The sequence below is a fragment of the Lepisma saccharinum genome, chromosome 28 (genome assembly GCF_977018435.1).
Source record: "Lepisma saccharinum chromosome 28, izLepSacc3.1, whole genome shotgun sequence".
Lineage (NCBI taxonomy): Eukaryota > Metazoa > Arthropoda > Insecta > Zygentoma > Lepismatidae > Lepisma > Lepisma saccharinum.
Genome location: NC_139256.1, coordinates 20,271,645 through 20,292,378, shown reverse-complemented (window position 1 = coordinate 20,292,378; position 20,734 = coordinate 20,271,645). Strand labels below are relative to the sequence as shown.

Genomic DNA, 20,734 nt, shown 5'->3' with positions numbered 1-20,734 from the left:
ATACAGGGATCTTGTGTTCGATACCCGATGTGGGCACACTGGGCAAGAGTTCGTATCTCTCTTTAAACCGTAGGGCCAGTTCCGCATAAAATGGATTTAAACTTTGTTAAACTTTTACTTTGTTCAATGTAGACAACACTGTGCTGATTAGTGCAGAGTATCGTCACTATATACAGAGTGTACCAGAAGCGATAGCGCAAACAGAAAGGGTGATAGTAGAAGCACAAAGTCTCAGTAAACATGGGATCGTAAAAGAACAGTTTTCGAGATAATTGCGAATGTATGGTTACTATCCGTCACTGACATGATTGCATACATCGTACCCTTGTCTCTTTGCGCACTCCGAGGTTTCTTTGTTTAAAACTGAACGCTGCCGAAAGGGGATGTTGTAAACAAACCACACGTCCTGCATATGACGGAAGGCATAACAGGCACTTCACTTGTAAAGTAACAATTGATAATTGAAATTTTAGATAGAACAATTGCTCGAAATACTAGCTTTGATACCAGATAGAACACTGCATTCTGAAAACGAGATAGAAATGAAACAATTTCATTATAAATTTGTCATTCGGTAGCAAAGTAAAATAAATAATTCATATTTTCATATTTTGAGAAATCAATGGACTACTTTGATCCCACTATTATTCAATTTTTTTGTCTGTTAACAACAGAAGTAAGAACCGAAGACTACTATTGCTAAGCAGCTCCCCACAAGTGACTGAAGTTAGAATCCAAATGGTTTATCTCATACTCGGATGGCGCTTGTGGTTGGTTGAGAAAATTGTCGTAAGGTTTCATTCGCTGTTGGAGTTTGCATTCTCGTGGCTGCTTCCAAAGTCTGTACACGAAACAAAAACACTCTCAATATATCAATATTGGTTGTGTGTAGGCATCAGACGATGGAAGAGATGAAACAATTGCATCCTAAATAAACCACAGCCAAAATATCTCGATTTGTTTACAATTTATGCTATTTTTTAAAAATATATATACAGCGTAAAATGTCATGCGTATGTAAAATATAGTTTACAATATTACGTTCTGAAACTCTTGAATTTCGACGTTCGAAACATAAAACTTTATTTCTGAAGAAAAGAACAATAAATATTGTTTAGTACTCACCGTTCCTACTATTCGTCTGCATCATTGGATAGATTACTTTCAACTTACCTACAAATTGAGAACAGAAACAATTACAATTGTGTTTCATAACAAAACAAATCTGTTTGTAACAACTACAGAATGTAGAACATGTACATAATATCTCCTCATAATTTAAACTAAATTAACAAATTTAAGCTGCCTCGATTTACAACGTTCTAATTATGTTTTGGTTATTTTAGACCACTTTTCTATCTCTTCGGTTATGATAATGATAATAAAGATATGATACAGAAGATGGGACAAATACAATGACATACATTTTACTCAGCTTAGAATCAGAGGCACCACTCTGTGACACTCAATCAACATTGTAACTTATATTCTGCAGACTGCAACAGCTTATCTACTCAAGTTTTAAGATGCACAATGTGAAGTACAAGGACATTTCGAAGGTGTGAGAGCTCGGTATTTTCTTTGGTGGTTACTAAATTAAAGTGGCAGTATTTAGTATTGCCCTCAGATACTCAAAGCACGGATATGGCTAAGAGCCTGTTGAACGAAGATTTCCCGCATGAGAAACAAACGCGCTACTGTTTCAAACCACCAATATCACTTACGATCTCGTTCAAATTTACACATTTTAATGTTGACATTTCACTTTAAAATAAATAAAAACGTAAAAATGTAGGGTATATTTTTCTCGCAGTAACATAGTTCAAGAATGTCAATGACAACTGTTACAATTACTATAAACAGAAAGATTTGCATATTCAAGGTTTCAAGTTTCCCACAAGTGCCAAAGGTCATGTTTCAGATTTATTGAGAGGTTCCCTGTTACTCTTTTCTTGGACGCCAAAGGTTTGTGTTATAAAACAGGTCAAACTTCAAAAATAATTTATCTAGTCCACGAGCCTAAGAAAAAAATTCAAAGCATGCATTGTACACGTGTATTACTCAAAAATGCTTCGAACATAATCTTAAATTAAACAAGTATATGGTACAGATTAATTTAGTAACAGATTAAATGACGCCGCTGTAACAGAATTAAACACACACTCACCTTTAACTGAAGATCCAACTCGTCCGTGTGTTGTTCTACCTTGTCTAAGCGGTGTTTCACATCTTCTTTCTTGATGGATTCTCCAGAAAGTTCCAGAATATGACACAACTCCTAGAAGTAGAGAGAAAGGTTCCTATTAAAGGATGATTAATTCAGACAAAATAAAGCAGAAATATTTGCTCCAAATTTCAGAAATAAAATTTATGTTCTCGTACATACACAAAACATTTCCTCGTTTTGGTTTAAGGTTTGGAGTAATCAGTCTGTAATACATAACCTATCCGTACAAAGGATTATAGAATCACACTAAACTTTCTTTCAGGCTTTAGTTTAGATCTGGCGGCCATTTTTAATTAGTCGCGTGTGTTGATTTTAGCAACTTCAGACGTTCATGAAAATCATTATAACTTCTGTTCTTTAATTCCAATGTAATGATAAAGAACATGAAATGCTCCTTCGTTTTGATTATTACCATTTTTGCTCCAGTGATAGTAGTTTCCATGCTATAATACAATATATCCATTAGATTTTCTTTAATAATTTCTTCCCTTGGAGACACAAAATTACCATGAAGGAGGATATACACCTTAACCATATTTCTTATTTCTATGTTTACCGTGCAGGGCCAGATAAGTCCGAAAATTGTTAAACACATGAGGAGCCTTTTGTTCTATACGCTCCCCAAAAAATTGAAAATTTTGAAAAATCAAAAGCTTGACGCTCTGTAACCTTAGATTAGGGACAGAGAAAATATCTGAAATTTACACCACAGTGAGACCTCTTGAGGCTCAACATAATATTACAATTTGTTGGTGTTGTTCCTAATAAGAACGATATTTAAGATCATATTTACCCAAAGTTAGCCTCTTTACAATATTAATCAAAACGCATGTGGAATTGGGAAATGAAGAAATTGCAAGGTAAAAAGATAGTTATAATAAACACATTTGAAACGTAGATTTATTCGAAATGTACATCAATATGTGTAGATACGTACATGGTGAGTGATTAGTTTGTCCGTTGAACCAAATTACTTAATTATTGCTTCGTTTCAACAATTCTTGATGGTTTGTGTGTTGTTTATTGTTGCCATGAAACCTCATGAAGCAATATGGATAGAAATTTCAAACTGTTATTATTTTGTCCACTGAACATATTATTTATCTCAGTAGTGTTGAAAAGAAGATATATCTGCGACCACTGGTCTGTGAGAAAGGTAAATAGAATATGACAATGCCATAATAACTGTGAATTTTCAGCTCAGAACTATAGCATCGCGCAGCAGAGTGTTTCCATATATTTACCCAGGTTGTCTATTTAACGGGATAACAAATCAAATCTTTTTCCATTGTTTTTTTTTCTTTTTTATAATGCTATACTTTTTCACTAGGTCACCTTACTGCTTTCAATTATTGGGTAAATATGCCATATCACCCGAACGGATTTCTTCAAATTTACAGGAGAAACTACTTACTGAAATCAGTTTCTGTAGCATTGTCGAAGTTCTTCGAGGTATTTTCTTTCGCGGAAACTGAAAACTTCATCATAGAATGCTGCAGAACAAGAAATAATCATTTTTTATGTAAGGAACTTGCATTTTCTGTAAAGCGACAACATTATGCCGTTGTTTCCATTATGTACCTGCAGATGGCGCGAGCGTCGAAAGTCACGCGGTCTAGCCAGTGTTTCCAAACGTGCCTTTTTTTTACGAGAATTTTTTTCTTTTTTTTTAAATATGCTTACCTAACCTAACCTAACCTTGCCGGAAATGGTCCGTGGGGCTATCGTGAATGGTTTTCTGGGGCTATCCGTCAATGGTTTGTGATGACATAATGAATACGAAAGTAGGTATTTTTCGGTGAAGAAGGTTGAAACACTGCATACCCACTTCAAATCGACAACACACACGGACGACGCGCGATGATCCATGACGAGTGCACGCCATATTGTCTGTTACCCAAGCGGAACAAGGAAGACAAATAATGACTCGTAATATGAAAAGTTGACACTATTTTATGGGAAAAGGCATAACTTCACCTTAAAGAATCTTCCGCAATGCAGAATAGGTACGTATCAATGCTAAAATTAACGAAATAAACGAGTGAGAGGTGTTCGGGCGATATCGCATAATTACCAATTATTGTTTATTTCGAAGTGTGGTTTCTATCTCACTCACTTCCGAAACACGTCAGAATTTACTTTAATATAAAATATATAACTATTGAAACCGATTTGAACTTTGTGCATTGTACTGACAGAGGCTAAAACGAACATTCGTACGCAGAGTAAGGGGAAAGGGGGCAAGAGTACGCACTCAATTTATATTTGTTAATAACACTTATTTTTAGTCAAAATATAAAATACGTTACAGGAATATGTTCGTTACACTGTCTTTTAAATTATTATGACTTTTACTTTTGAAAAAATAACATGATAGGTCATAAAAAGGACATTTGCATACTCTTAAGACTCCATGGCGAGCAAGAGTACTACTGACGTAGTACAAGACAACGTACTTAGAGTTGACGAGCTGTATCTTTGCGGGTGAACCCTACCCAAGACCGGCTGCGCAGTAGCAAGGGGGAGGAGCTACCGGCTGCGCGTCATTATCCTTGCGTTCTGTCTTTGCTGTCGACCACCCAAAGGGACTAGGTGGCAACTACATAAACGTATCTCTCTCACACTTTGCGCGGAGTAGCCAAGGCCACCCGGAAAGATACAGCTCGTCAACTCTAGCAATTATTACAATTAAAGGGGTCAGTCCCCTCATAACAGTAACAGGCCCCAGGGTTACCCCCAGGTATCCATTGATTTGGGGCTGGGAGATCCGCAGGGCCGCTTTATGCGGGGACAAGGCCGGAAAAATTCCAACCATAGATCACCCACCCCAGGAATTGAATCCGGGTCTCGGGTAGAAGTCATAGCCTACGAGAATTTATTGCCTGCAGGCAAACGAACAAAATAGCCTAGAAAATCAAGAGATATTACAAAGGAACATGATTACGCTCTGTCCCAGTCATCTGTAGAGCAGCCGAATGAAAACAAGTCTCTGTGCAAGTAGTGACGCGTGACGGTTCCACCAATGAACACGTGAGAGGAAGTGATTGAGGGGGGAGCGACTGCAGCTACCAGCGTGTACCCCTCACCCCCCTTCTCTCTGCCGCAGGGTATAGAACCTCTATCTAATCTAGCCTTACCCTAACACTGATTACACTGGACAACAAATTTTAACTTTTTCTGTTAAATGGAAAAGAAAAGGCTGGAAAAGAAAAGGCGATTCTTATAGGATTTTTCCCGCTGTTTTCAAATCTGTTTACTGTTTTTCTCTATCGGGCTCAGATTTTTTGTAATACACATTTTTTGTTGTAACGACATAACCTTGCTTTATTCAAACTAACATGCTTCACATATTCTGTATATTGGCCTATAATGTACTTCTAAAGGATTTTCAGCTATGTTAAGCTTATTAAGCTTATTAAGCTTGAGGAACATCTCTCTTGAGAGTCCGGGAGTAGTCTTGTAACATTCGTGGGCTCCATTTACCTAAAGACATTCCATGGTGTATATTTTCTGATGGAAGCATTTTCAAGGTTCATCACTTACACTGCCGTTGTTGGGGGGGGGGATAACCCCAAATGTTCGACCAACATAGATTTTTAAGAACATACATCCCAGTTTATGTAGTATCATAGTATTTTTCGATGTGCCTAGTGTTCGTAGTTATTCCAGAGATTTTTGTAATGCAAAAACAGCAATCCGTTGAGTGGTTCAATGGTTTTCTCCAAACCATTGCACTCCGAAAGGCATGTGACAAACTCTTTCAGCCACACCTATTTCTTTTATATATAACAGTGTCTCACATGAAGCACAGCAGATATGAGGGGACCAAGATTTATTCTGCACATCTATTTTGCAGCCAAAATATAGTTCATATGATTTCCTATTCACTGGAGTAATGTTTCTTTTTGAGATTTCGAAGTTGACTCTCAGCAGCCGCAGATCCCAGGAAAGGTCAATAGGGACTATCCCAGAAAAAGGACAGCTTGCTCTGCGACGACATTAATGAGCATTTCTACATTCTAATTTCTTCATATAGCAGAAGTATTTATTTTACACGAGAGGTTGCAATGAAGATTATATTACATTTCTTGGATCTGAAGTGACGCATGCGTCAATTGTGGGAAAATAATTATTACTTTCTTTCACTTCAGATCCAAGAAATGTCATATAATCGTAGTTGAGTGCTCTCGTGTAAAATAAATACTTCTCCTATATGAAGAAATTAGAATGTAGAAATGCTCATTCATGTCGTCGTAGAGCAAGCTGTCCTTTTTCCCACAATAGATGTAAGCGCAGCATGCAGCGCATGCGTTCAGGAGACGCCTCTGAACTATCCCCTCCCAACTGGCAGGTTTTTGGATATATTATTATCCCTAATGTTTTTGAAGTCCAAATTTTGTTTTATCATAGATTTTATGTGGAGAATATTTTCCAAAGTTTGATTTAAATCAACTATATCCTCAGATAGGTCAATCGCATACAGTTTAAATTTGGATCCAACAAAGGTGCAATGTGCCCCAAAATGGGATCGAAGCCAAGATCCCTTGAGAGAATAGCTCTATCCTCCCTGATTGCCCATCGAAACAGGTTCAAGAAATAAATATTTACGTTCGATAAAAATACGCATGGTCAATAAATCAGTATAGACCTAATATTTTTTTTTTACTCACACTTTTTTTTCTTTTACACACACAAAAGAACATCTATTCCAGCCATGGACACCTATTTTTGTGAAACAATACTCTAATCTCTAGAACGGACGTCAGCTGGTTTCCTTTTTAAAGTACGATATATTGTTTAAATAAAACAATGCAAGTGTAGGTTAGAAAAGCTTCTGGTGAGGTGATGCACTCGACTGAAATTCGCCCCTCCCAAATGTTACGGACTAGCCACTGACAGCAAATATAACAGAAATTGTTGGGTAGTTAACACACCTATGAGGCATTTTTAAATATACAGGGTGTCCCATGTAACTTGACAAATCGAAATATCGCGACAAATATGCATCGAACGGGAAAATGTTCCAGTTGAAAGTGTAATAATATTGTGGGGGAAGTCACCTACGTTACCATGAACCCACCCCACCACCTCATGGGGTGGGGCAGGTGGCAACCTTGAAATGTTAAAAGGGAACCTCTATTTTTTTATTGCAGATGTGAATTCGACGTCCGAAAATACGTAGGTCTTGTCCGACACATTTTGTTCCATTCCTGATAGATAGATGGCGACATTTCTATTTGTCAAGTTACATGGGACAGCCTGTATAGCTACACACTGTACATAACTCACAATATGCACAAATTAGAGCCAACAAACTTATTTATGTCTCAAAACGTAAGAGAACTGGATTTCAACTGAAATGTTACCATTGTTGTTTATCCTGATGGCAATATACCAGTATTTTATTATTGTTGTCATCAGTGATTGGCTTGCGCAGAAACATTTAAAGCAAAGCAAGTCACTTTTATTCATGTTTTGGAACTCATAATGCTTGTAAGTTTGCTACTGTAATAAAGCAGAATGGTAAAAGAAGAGCTACAAGAAGAGAGAAAATGTAAACGCGTTACAAAAAAAGATGAAGCCCGATAAAGAAATTCTGACTTCATATTCAAAATCAGCATACCAAAAACACATAAGAATCAGTGACATAAAAATTATTAATTTAACAAAAATCATTGTTGACCAGTGTTATCACTTTGCTGATAAAACATTGTTAACTTTATTATTTGCAGGTATTTACATATTGCAGAAGGAGAATATATGTGTAACTAATTGGAAACTAAAGTGTTTGAAAGCCGAGAGGAAAGAATTTCTTCATTTCTCTGGGTTTTCACATCCACATGATCTGCGTACGTGAGTATACAACAGGAAAGGTATATTGTGGTGTATCCGTATTATTATAAAAATACCTACTACAGATAAACATATAATTCGACTCCCTATCAGCAAGATATAAATCGAGCCAATAGGTTGAGCCTCTTCTGACAGCCTGATATAACTTGACAAGTTTAAAAACAAGACGCTGCAAATAGCTGTTGCGCATCTCGCACCACATTTCCCCACTCCATTCTCCGCAGCGACGTTGGTTCGCAGTGTTGCAACCTGGAGGGAGCGGAATGGTCTTGAGGATTTTCAACGAAATTTGTATTCGCTTTTTCCTGGGCTGTTTTCTACCTGTCGGACTACAGAAATTCAGCTCACCTTTCGCCAACGACTCTTTTCCTTCTTTTAAAACTTGGCCTCCCCGATGGCGCAGTGGTAGCGTCGTCGCCTTGTAATCAAGGGGTCCCGGGTTCGATTCCCGGTGGAGGTACATAGTGGTTCGGATCCCACTTTAAACTGTAGGTCCAGTCCCGATTAGCCTTACTGTGCATAAAGTGGACTTAAAACAACAAATCAATCCAATCCAATTCTTTTAAAACTTGAGAAACCATCCATTTAGATACTCCCGTGGCGGCGCTTGTGGACTCGACAACATTATACTTAAGTTTATGTAACTCCTTCTGATTTCGCAAATATGTTGCAACATTGTAAACAATTTCTCTGGCCTGTCCTCTAAGGGGCTTTCAAGAGCAGATTGTGGATTTCGTTGGATCCGGCATGATTTGATTTTTGCATTTCAAAAATATGCAGCCAAGAGTAAAGAGCAAGAACATTTCAATGCTTTAAAAAAGAACACAGCCAAGCATATTATCAGATTGCCTTCTCGTAGTGATTGTTGTATGCTAAACAAAAGAACCCCCACCCCACTCGGCTTTAAAAAAATACCAGGCCACTGCTCGATGTCGCATTCAGAAAATAAAGTTTCTCTTCGTTATAAACCTTAACGCGCGTGCGTAATACTACAGTTTACGATCCGCGCACCACACGCATTTTCAAAGATCGGATTAAATCAAATGAACCACTGATAAACTGATATGAGCCGGCACCGTCAATCCACACAGTAAAAATAGTTTGTCATATTTGTTTTAGCTTAATTTTGCTGAGTTGGCACCACTCGTACTCTCAAGGCCAGACCAGTACGTAGAAGAGTGGTGGGGAGTATGACGTAATAGGAAGTGCTCCGCAGCGATCTGCGCATATAGGGACTTAACTTGTCAGGCTATAGTTAAGGTTGCCTTGTATTGAAGGGTTCCCGGGTTGGGTGGTCCCGGTGGAAGAAAGTGAGAAACTTCCTGCCGTTTCATTTATACTTATTTCCAGTTTTCTACTTTTTAAGAGTTTAATGAGCGTTATAAAATTTTGAGCGGAATCAAGGTTCGCTACTTGACTGTCAAGAGTCAATGTGCTAGCTATCACCCGCTCGTTCCAGATCGGTTGCTCAAAGACGTGAAGACGACCATCTTTACCTGCCGCTGAGGAACCTTTCTCGTCATCCTACAGGCAGATGGGTGTGGGACAGTGCAAAGGAGGGCGGGGGTACGCGCGGGGTTGACCAGTCATACGGTCCGCGAGGAAGGTCCCGTGGGTTCCTCAACAGTGATGCCAACTGTAGCATAATGGTTCTAAACCTAGCAAAATTTGAACTTCATTGGCACCTAGCAATCTGGGTTTGGCATAATGGAAAATTCTGCATCATCTCAAAAACGGGCGTCCTTGGGAAACAGAGAAATTGAATTCTAATGAAGATATTTTGAGGAAATATTTATTATTAAGAAAATCTCCAGATCTTGTTTGTACTTCTCTAGCGGACTTGTTTGAAACAAAACGAAGTATGCCGACCAAGGGAAAAGCTTTTACAGGCCCTGATCCATCCTCTTATTTTCATCTTTTCCCTCCTCGATTTAACAAGGGAGGAACATTTCATAAAAGGAAATCGGTAGGAAGTTGGAGGTCACAAATAAAACAAACGGACGCCATTACCAGTCATGAAATTTTCTTCAACTTTTTTCAAGCACTATGCTAAACCCTTTTTTTTTTTTTTTTTTGAATGGTCGAAATTCCTAACATTGCTAAACTACAGTAAATAATCAATAACTTAGTTCACAACTCCAAAATAGCAAAATAAAATTCAACTTAAAACTACTACAGTCATCAGAAAATGATATTAATAAATTAATAATAATTTTATAATAATAATAAACCCTAGCATAATTTTATCACATTTAGCGTAATTTATGAGTTGAAACAGCACCTTTTCTTATCAGGAGGTTGGTATTGGCAAAGCTGTTCTTAATCCACATATGACAGGCAGGGAGGGCCTGCAGCTAACATTACAAATCCAATGGCTAATCCAACGTACAGGCGATACATGTCACTGTGTAATTGAACGCATTTTCGAAAACTTTCCTCGGTATGTTTACCATAACTTCCTACACCCCAAAAATTCCACGAGTCGCCACTGGCTCTGTATGTTGCATTCTAAAATACGCTTACTGCAATGAAGAAAGTGCTGCTACATTGCAATTAGAAGCCAATTTCATTTCATTCATTTCTTTCGAGCATTTCATGGCAATCTGGTTTTGTTCCTCCCTCCCTTATGCCTCCAAAATATTATCGCGAATCTACGTCTGGTTTGCATTCGCTGTTTTTATATTCGCAATAGTTTCGTGACTACCTAAGCCTATTTTCCATCATAGATAGCTAGACAATTGCGAAAGAAAGCTAAACCAAATTTCACGTGAATGCTCTGGGAGGAATTCTAAACAGATGTGATTTTTCAGACTTGGATTATTATAGTGGTCTTTCAAAAGGAGAGGAATGGTCGAAAACGGCTTAGCTAATCCAGGGTAAAGATCCTGAGTAAACTTAACACCACTTCTCATTTCCTTGTGGTAAGGTGACTATGGGTTCCCATCGCACCTCTACAAAAATCACCTGTTCACAAACTATTCATTAGAAAAGATAATTTTAATTATCTTACGTCGAATTTCAAAAGGCTTCTGAAGGAACTCAACACGAGAAGTAAGAATATATTTTATTCAAAGTTATATTATCGCAATATTCCAACAAATAATTGTCTATAACAAGATCTGCAAGTATTAAGCATTAAAAATCGAAACTAAGATTTAAAAAGAAAAAAAGTCAAGGAAGTATTAAACATCTTATGTGATTTTTAACTACACTGCCATCTAATGTTACAAATTGAATTAATGTTGTGTAATAAGGGAGGTGAGCCATAGTTAAGCTTGTAGGGCAATTTATAAATCTCCAATGAGAGATAAATTTATGAAGTTTCAAGAAATAACTGTTATAACTAATTAACCACATGAACCCCGCGGCTCGATAGCCCTTGAAGATCCTAGGCTTCTGACTGCCAGTCTCCCTCCCACGATCCTACTTAGAGGTGTGGAGATCTTCAACCAGTAATGGGGTGACGTTGACGTGGGGTCAGCCACTACGCTATCATCGGCGAACAGCCAGTTTTTGTAATGTTAAGTTATTCTAGGAATCGTAACTAAATGATAGCAAAAAAACAGATAAAATATCATACAAACCATTAGAAATATTCTTAATGCTCCTTAAAAACAATTTTTGTTTTCAGAATTTCAAATAGTGAAATGATTCTTGGAAAGGCAGGTAAAGAAAATATTAGCCCCACCCCCCATGACTGGTCCTAGGTGGAGGCGATACAATATACTCGGGGCCTGTAACCAAACTATTTTAAAAAGTCTTAAAAATCGAAGATTTTTGTACCTTAGTCTGAAGTATAGTGTTCTATACAATCGCAATTCTCTATTACGTAAGAGCAATAAGCAGACAGAACAAACCAAGAAATTATGTGAGGTACTAAATTGGTGTTTATTTCCATGCTTAGACATTCATTATATTTAATTTTAACACGCTGTGGTGAATTTACTTTGTTTCATGTAAAATAATATTACCACGTCCTGATTTTATAATTAAAATAATAGTGCATATGAGCTATTTTTGATTGAAATGTTTGAACACGAATTTTATTTAGTACTTGTTTAAAATGTGAAATTTATAATTTTGAGATATTTTTTAATGTGTCAACACAATCCATGAAGTTAAGAAAAGTCAGATTAGTTGCTTCATTGGAACCACTAGGGGCATATAAACCCACAATAAACTGTGCACAATTAATTAATTTTATCTGGCACGGGGCACCCTGAAGCGCTGGGCCTCATGAGTTGCCCCTCCCCGGGTCGGCTCTGCCCCCCTCGCCCCCATCCTCCTCCCAAAAAGCCAGCGAGAGATGAAATGTGGTGCGATTAAGTTCAGTTTTAAATGTATACGTTCAAACAGAGGCAATTACAGTTGCACATGTAACTGATTTTTGCGCAATGGTCAAAGGATATGATGATAGTCATGAATGAAGGAATCATGTATGTGCTTCATCGGAAATCGAACACCTTGTTGTTAAGCTTTTCATTTTAGCGGCTTTACCATTCCACAATAGCTTCGTCTTATGTAAATGATTAAGAATATTTTTTTCTACTGCTTACCTCCAAAAAGACGTCTTTTGTGCTGGTTGTTCATTCACTCTTCCCCTGGAACCACATTTTCAGAAGCACATTAATAATGATACGACGCGGTGGTCGAAGGCTCATTGTTATTCACAAGTTTTCCATGCACCCGATAACTGACTACTGACTAGTGTTTTATGTATAAATGGGCCAACCCAACACCAAACTTCAACTGAAAAGTTCAAGATAAAACAAGGGAAAACTCAATCATCTTTCGAAACGCCCATCTGGACAAAGCTTTCCTGACAAGGAGATTGTGGCCATGCAACAGCAGGAGGGTTGGAGACGTCAGAGGACCTGCTGTCTGTGGGGAGGACGTTTTCAAATCCGTGACGTAGTAGGTGAATTTCAGCGGTGTTTGAAGCCGTGTTTCTCGAGAACCGAAACAAATATCGCCGAGATATTTTGCACATCTCATGTTTGTGTCATTATCTGTAAAATGAATGGATTTAAAACGTTTTTCATGTCAAAGTGGAAATGTCCATTCACGTTTGCACTTCAGGTCCGTAGTCAGGAATTCTTTGTAGAGGGGTGGGGGGGCGAAGTCAATCCTAGAGGGGGCAAATTTTTAATATACGGTGTCGCATTGGCAGATATAGCAGGATACACAGGCACTTACCCCCTCACCCAAAAGAGATAAGTAACAGAAAAGGGATGATATCTTGAAACTCCAACGAACAAAAAAAACTTCGAGCAACATCAAATATCAATATTTCGATAATTACCTTTCCAGATTGCAAAGAATATAAAGTAACATATATAGGCTAATAGGGACTGTATCTACTTGATATTTACAGGTCATTAATGTTAATAGACGATTAATATGTACCAACAGTTTTGGGCTTCTCTGCAGAACTGATTAAGGAAGTCATTTATAAATCGTGCTTCATAATGTTTCCCTCTAGTTTCCAGTATGCAAGATTTTTACGCACAAAGAAATCTAACGAGAATCCAACAACACCATTGTGTTGTGTTATGCAAGAAAAATCAAATCAATTAAATAATAAGGGTTACATATTATCTACACTTTGATGAATTGTGTAAAAATTTGTAACACATTTTTTGTACTTGCTAGAACATTAAAACATGGGCCCCTTAGTCCACCACGGACTCTATTTCCTTCAAAGGGGAGACTCTTGAATCACTACAATGTTTACCTACTATATAACTAGTAGAGCGTCGATTATCCGAAGTAACTGGGGGACATGGGTGTTCGGAAAATTGGTTTGTTCGGATAATCGAACTGTACATGTTTATTTGCCAAAAAGAAGTACTGTACAGTAAATTTATTCATAAAAACAGGCATCTCTTTAAGTATTACAAAGTAACGTACAAAGGCAACTTTAGTAGGAATATATAGTATGTGGTACAGTTTATTAAACAAAAATATGTACATATTACATACGCATTTTGCATGAACAATACATACACCGACAGAAGTGTGCTGATTGTTGAAACACAGCGACTGGCGGCTTGGCCGGTCAGCAGCGCCTTATGAAGGCCCCATTAGAAGCAATGTTCCGCCAGCGGTGGCTCAGTGCGGCGACTACTGTGGGAAACTTGGTTTGGGAGTGAGGGGGATGATGGACGTTAGGGTGGGAGAGTAACAGGTGCGAGCGAGTACACAGTTCGGTTAAGCGGTCGTTCGGTTGACCGACGTTCGGATAATCGACGCTCTACTGTATATATAGTTATGTTAACCATTTTGCAAAATATTGTGTGAATTATAGGCAGTGATGTGCGTCTACGCGTAAACAACGATAGTCTACATTCTACACGTAGACTATTTTATACACGTAGATTACGTAATCTGTGTAAACAACATGGCGAAAGGTGATAACTTAGCAAAGGGCGCCGTGGAATTAAAAGAAAATTATACTGCGTATCAGTTGCTGATGTGTGAGGAGCACTTTTCATACTCTTTCTTCCAAATTCGAACAATTTCTCACCTAGGAAGAAACCTAATATAGGAAATATTCTAGTGTTTTATGGGGAAAAGACCACTCTTGCCTCACGACTGCCATCTGTTGTTGTTTCTTGCATACTATTTATCTTCTTCCATAGTTGATAATAGAAGAGAAGAGAAATTTTGTTGTAAATAGGATTCTTTTCATTTCGTTAGGAACCAATATAGTTGAAAATGTCACTTTCCTTTCATGAAACCCTTGGAAATTAATTTTAATGCACTTTAGATTGTCTACGTAGTCTATGTAAACTACACCCCAATGTAATCTACGCGTAGATTACGTGTAGACAACGCATGTAGACGTAAACTTATAGTCTACGGAACATCACTGATTATAGGTGAAATACATGTGTTTGACACCTGGCAAACAAATAGGAATCCCTTGATTGATCAATGACTTCTTGGATTACAGTGTCATCATTAATATTTCATATTAAGTTTCATAGAAAGAAATTGTTTTAATAGGGCGTAAATAATTTCACGGGGTGCCATGGCATTCTCTTTAAAATTTGCTTTCATATAGATCGTTTGGCTCCCATGGCCGACTTCCGCGCCCCCATACCTATGGCTCTGAACTTGGACTACAAGAACAGCAGAAAATGCGAGCGGAGCGAGCAAGAAAATTTTACGAAATGTACTTTTTCTTGTATAAAATTTGTAATCGAGGAGGGGGGCAATTGCCCCTCTGTGCCCCTTGCAAGTGCCCTTGGCCATCTGGAAGAAAAATGCAAGGAACACGTGAAAACTAATTCCATCATAAGTATCTAATTGTCCTGCTATTCTTAGATTCTCCTAGTCTTGTTGATTTACTTCAATGTTTGCTTCCCCTAGAATGGACTTCCGCCAAGGTCGGAGGGGGAGTGCAACAGTTCTTTAATTCAAAGACATTTTACAATTATATTTTGTTATTTAGTTGTGAGCATAATCTGAAAAGAATGAAGAAAATTCTGTTGTGCTACTCTGTTCAATTTTGATGTTATTTTGTTTATTATTCGTTACTATAGTGACTGTAGAAATTGGTTAATATACTAATTTTGTTAAGTAACATTTAAAAAGTTATTTTTATTTAAAATATTGCGACAAACTGCTCCACACCGGGGACAGTTGCAATAAATTGGCGACCTAGAGCCAGGATTCGAAAATTGTAAGTTGATAAGAACTGAACTGATAATGCTACAATGAAGAAAAGAGAAGTTCCTTACGTGCTTCGAAGTAGTATGTGCCTTCAACCGGATCTCAGTGATGTTGCTGAAGTAAGCAACGAAGAGGACAATTCTGGTAAGCAAATGGAGGATTTACTCTGTTGTAAGGACAGATTTTCTGACACTCGCATGATTGAATGCACGTCATGCAAGAAATGGGAACACGTAAATTGTAGGGGTCTTACAGTTATTCACTGGGTAATATTCAGCTCTATGAAAGAAGACTATTACTGTAAGGCATGCAAACCAGAATTCAATCCATTCACTCTAAAATCATACTTGGATACAGTAAATCCCAATATTGACCAAATTTTATCTGCTTTTCACTTGAGTTTGGCCCAACATGAGAATAGGTTGCAAGACAAGTTGCTCCAGAATACCGAAACGCTGGAGAATAGGTTACTTCAGAATACTGAAGCTCTGGAGAATAGGTTGCAAGACAAGTTGCTCCAGAATACCGAAACGCTGGAGAATAGGTTACTTCAGAACACTGAAGCTCTGGAGAATAGGTTGCAAGACAAGTTGCTCCAGAATACCGAAACGCTGGAGAATAGGTTACTTCAGAACACTGAAGCTCTGGAGAATAGGTTACTTCAGAACACTGAAGCTCTGGAAAATAGGTTGCAAGAGAAGTTGCTCCAGAATACCGAAACGCTGGAGAATAGGTTACAAGATAGACTTGATCAGAACGCTGAAACGCTGCGCGAAAGTTTACAAACAAACTGTGAAGTTTGGGGCACAAAATTGGTTAGGTTGCAGCAAAGTACTGAAAAACTGAACGAAGGACTCCAACATGTAGAAAATAAGTTGCAGGAGGTTTCTGATTCTTGTCAATCAGCTAATAGGTTACTAAATGAACGTATAAATTATGAAGTAACTTTATTAAATTCGAAAGTCAGTGATCTTGAATCAAAACTAGACCATCATGATGATGAGTTAAAACAACACTTATCAAACCAGTTGTGCCAACATGAAACTTCTATAAGTACACTACAAACAAATATGAATACTACGCAGGTAAAGTTGCAAGAATTTGATTCTATGCTTAAGGATTTAAATGAGAAATGCATTAACTTAGAGCAAAGCGATGTTATTTGTACTAGTATGGTTAGAGACGTTCTACAACCAGATAAAGAACTAAGTAATGATGATGCACTTATTAATGAACATAGGCACATAGCATGCCAAACTGATACAAGATTAAATTCTAAAATAAAGCATGTTGTTTTTAGTGAACACAATAAATGCGAAACATTTCATACAGGTTCTTCTGGCTATGATACATCTGATGCTGAAGTGAATTCTGTAAAGGAAAATGTAACCAAATTGTGCAACGGCAAATCTGCTCACAATAAAAGTAGAAATAAATTTGCTAAAGCTTCCACTTCACAAGGCAAGAATACATATGCATTGCAGCATTGTGTTTTAGATAATACTGAATTTAGTAATAGCAATTCTACTGTTGACAAAATCCATTGTACATGTTCACTCAATAACCATTCATGTCTTTCTTCGTTGAACAACTCTTTACTGTATGATAATAAGCACGTACATACTTGTGATACTGAAAATAATGCACCTAGTTCTTTATGTGCTACAGACACATCAAAGCAAATTTGTTCTACATCTAACAGAAATTCCATACCTTCTAGAACTTATGTTACTTGTGATAATAAAGAAAATTTCACAGGTCTTGGAACTTCAGTATGTGGTTGCCAACGTCAAAGTACATGTCATTCCTTAATCCATGATCAGTTTCCTGATGACTTAAATGTAAATCATTGTCCTTGTACTAGAACAAACTGTACTTATAACCCGATGTGGCTTAATAATGATTCTACATGGAATTCTTATAATCAGTCTGATAAATGCTCTAATAGATTTTCACGAGTTAGTGAACTCAGTCAATTGCCACGTTTTGGAGGAGATGTTTCAAAACAGTCTGCTAGAGAATTTATCGAACAACTAACTACAATGTTAAACATAATTGGTGTTCCTTCCAAGTATAAATTATGTATAATTCGTAAGTGTTTTTATAATGTAGGCGCTTACTGGTTCAACAGTGAAAGGAAGAGTTTCATTTCTTATGAGGACTTTGTACATAAATTTCTTGATCAGTTTGCATCTAATGAGTTATTAGAAAGTCAGTTGACATTGTTACGATCTAGAAAATACAACCCAGCTTCAGGTTTGTCATTGGAAGCATACGCTTTAAAAACGTACTCTGCTTATTGTAACCTTGTGGAAACTCCAAACAAAGTTGAAGTAATACGAATGATTTTGAAACAGCTACCTGAGTCAATTTCAAAGAATGTGGGCTGCCATAACATTACAGATCTTAAGCAACTGACCCAGAAATTAAGGACTATTGATTTGTATTCGAGTGATAAGAATAAAAGTTTATCTTTGCCCGGTGATAATACAGATTCTGATGACAGGGCTAATAAAAAGAGAAGTTTCGACAGACCAAAATACTTCGTCAGGCAAGTAAATGTTGAGCGGAATTCTTATGATTCTACAACACAGACTGAAAATGCAGGAATCAATGTAAATCATCGCCCATCTCCCAGAAGATTTGAACGCAATCCCTCAAGAAGGCAGTTTGTAAGGTCTGAAAGAACTAATAATAACGTGAATGATTCTAATTTCAGACGTGAACATTATCCATCCATATATAATAATAATAATGGAAGTGCTGGTGTTAGAAGAAATGCAAATGTTGATGAACAATCATCTTATATTAGTGGCCAGCATACACTTAATTGTAATACTAATCAGAATAGTGACAGTGTTTGTAATAATTCTCGTAATTCGATAAATTACTCGGATGCTAGAACGGATAATCCTGTTTCATCTGAAAGGTTAGGTGAGTTTATTTGAACAGTGAGTTGATCATCGCTGTTACAAGAAAGCTCATTGTTTCTTATTATCGTGTGTAAAACAGCATGAATTTATTGTATTTTATCTGTTTATTTATGTTCTGTTGATCATCATATTGTCTTTTATGGAAGAACTTATGTTTGGCCCATGTCTTTTATTTGTCTGACATTTCAATGTATCAAAGACAAGTGTCTAACACGAATAAAAGCGGAAAACGCCAAGAAGAAAATATACAAAGTGCCTCGCTGGAAGAATGATAAGAAAGAATATGTGTAATGTAGGATAAAATGAATGTAATATGGTATACCATTATAATGAAGGACTTCATTTGCACATATAGCTTCAAAGGGAAGAAGTGCACTCGTGAAGAATATAACCCTTTAAATGGATATAAGATGGTTATGAAATAGTAATAGTAATGAGATTGCAGTAAAGAAGAAATCTACTGAAGATGGCTGTAAAGAAGATGTGAAAAGAATGAGATTGCTGCCAAAGAAGTAGTAGAAGAAGAAGTGAAGATGATACATTGAAGATGTTACGTTTGAAAAATATACTTATTTCTACATCAAAGTATGATGTCAAGGTTTTCAACCGGAGGAGGAGGCTATTGCAACAGTTCTTTAATTCAAAGACATTTTACAATTATATTTTGTTATTTAGTTGTGAGCATAATCTGAAAAGAATGAAGAAAATTCTGTTGTGCTACTCTGTTCAATTTTGATGTTATTTTGTTTATTATTCGTTACTATAGTGACTGTAGAAATTGGTTAATATACTAATTTTGTTAAGTAACATTTAAAAAGTTATTTTTATTTAAAATATTGCGACAAACTGCTCCACACCGGGGACAGTTGCAGGAGGACAATGCCCCCTGCCCCCATGTGGTTGCAGCACTGTTTATGAGTGTCTCTTCATCAATTTCACGTCATCACTCATTATTGCGATTAGCTAGAAGTGGCAGAAAAGCAACGCTAAGTTACAAAAATCAAATATTTATTCCCTCTCTCTACCACATGAATCACTATTACCAAAAGGTAGACTTGGGAAACAAAAATTTAAGCAGTTCCAAGTAACACATCCAAGAGAAATATCCGAACACATTAGGCACCTTTAATACAAGACTACTCAAAATTTCACAACTGTTCTAGATACTGAAAATTGCGAAATCATTTCCCGAAGTTTGAATCTGGAAGGGAATCCCCCCCTCCCCACAATCCTGATACGACACTATAGGGAATCCCATACAGCCTAATAAATCACAAAATCAATAAGTGTCTTCGTTATGATGCTAGAGTAGCACATGATATAATTGTAAAGATTAGTGAGAATTCCAGGTAGGAATGTGTTCCCTATTTTTTACAGGGGGGCAAAACAGGCTCTCGGGGGGGGGGGGGGCAGTTCCCCCCTCTAGCTACGGGCCTGTTGCACTTGCTTTGAAAAAACGAAACTGCCATTCCTAATCTGCTTAGGGATCAGTCAGTCAACTACTTCTTTTCGTGTTCTTGCTGTTAGAGGAAACTTCAGTTCACGTCCATTTCAAGAAAAAAAATATATTTTCTCAAATTTTATTCAGAACCAAGAATGAGAAGAAAAAATTAGTACAATTTTTACGGCACGACGGGGGGGAGGGGGGCAAAAGACCATATTGCCTCCCTCGATGATGAGTGGGGAGGCTGATGCCCCCTCCCCCCCGGTTCCGACGTCCCTGCACACACATTTCTTGCTTACCTTAAAATAACAACTAATCTGCTCGATCCCTGACACAATAACTTATATAAAATGACTGCTGGCAGCCCGAGACAGTTCGTTTTCTGCATAGTGCACCAGAGGGGGACTGGGTACATTGATGTAGTGCCAATTGTAAACTTTGTTAAATACTAATATGATTTTCGTGAAGTGGGCCACCTTGGGATCTATGGCCACCATTGGCTCACCTACCTTAGTTGACATTTACTACAGCGAAAGGAATAAAATTTTACCCTAGTAGGTGGACTGTGCCCCTAACAAGGGGCAACTCGGGCACTCGCCC

The 20,734-nt window shown here is 37.5% G+C and overlaps 1 protein-coding gene across 1 annotated transcript in view; it reads right to left on the bottom strand.

The window, feature by feature from the left end:
* Positions 1 to 748: 748 nt before the first annotated feature.
* LOC145980835 (uncharacterized) overlaps positions 749 to 20,734 on the bottom strand; it is a 60,715-nt gene continuing 40,729 nt past the window's right edge. Inside the window, exons 6-7 of the mRNA XM_083113925.1 lie at positions 2,168 to 2,278; positions 749 to 841 (exon numbers count right to left, since the gene is read on the bottom strand). Of these exons, the coding sequence (XP_082970051.1) occupies positions 749 to 841; positions 2,168 to 2,278 (204 nt within the window). The remainder of the gene's footprint in view (positions 842 to 2,167; positions 2,279 to 20,734) is intronic.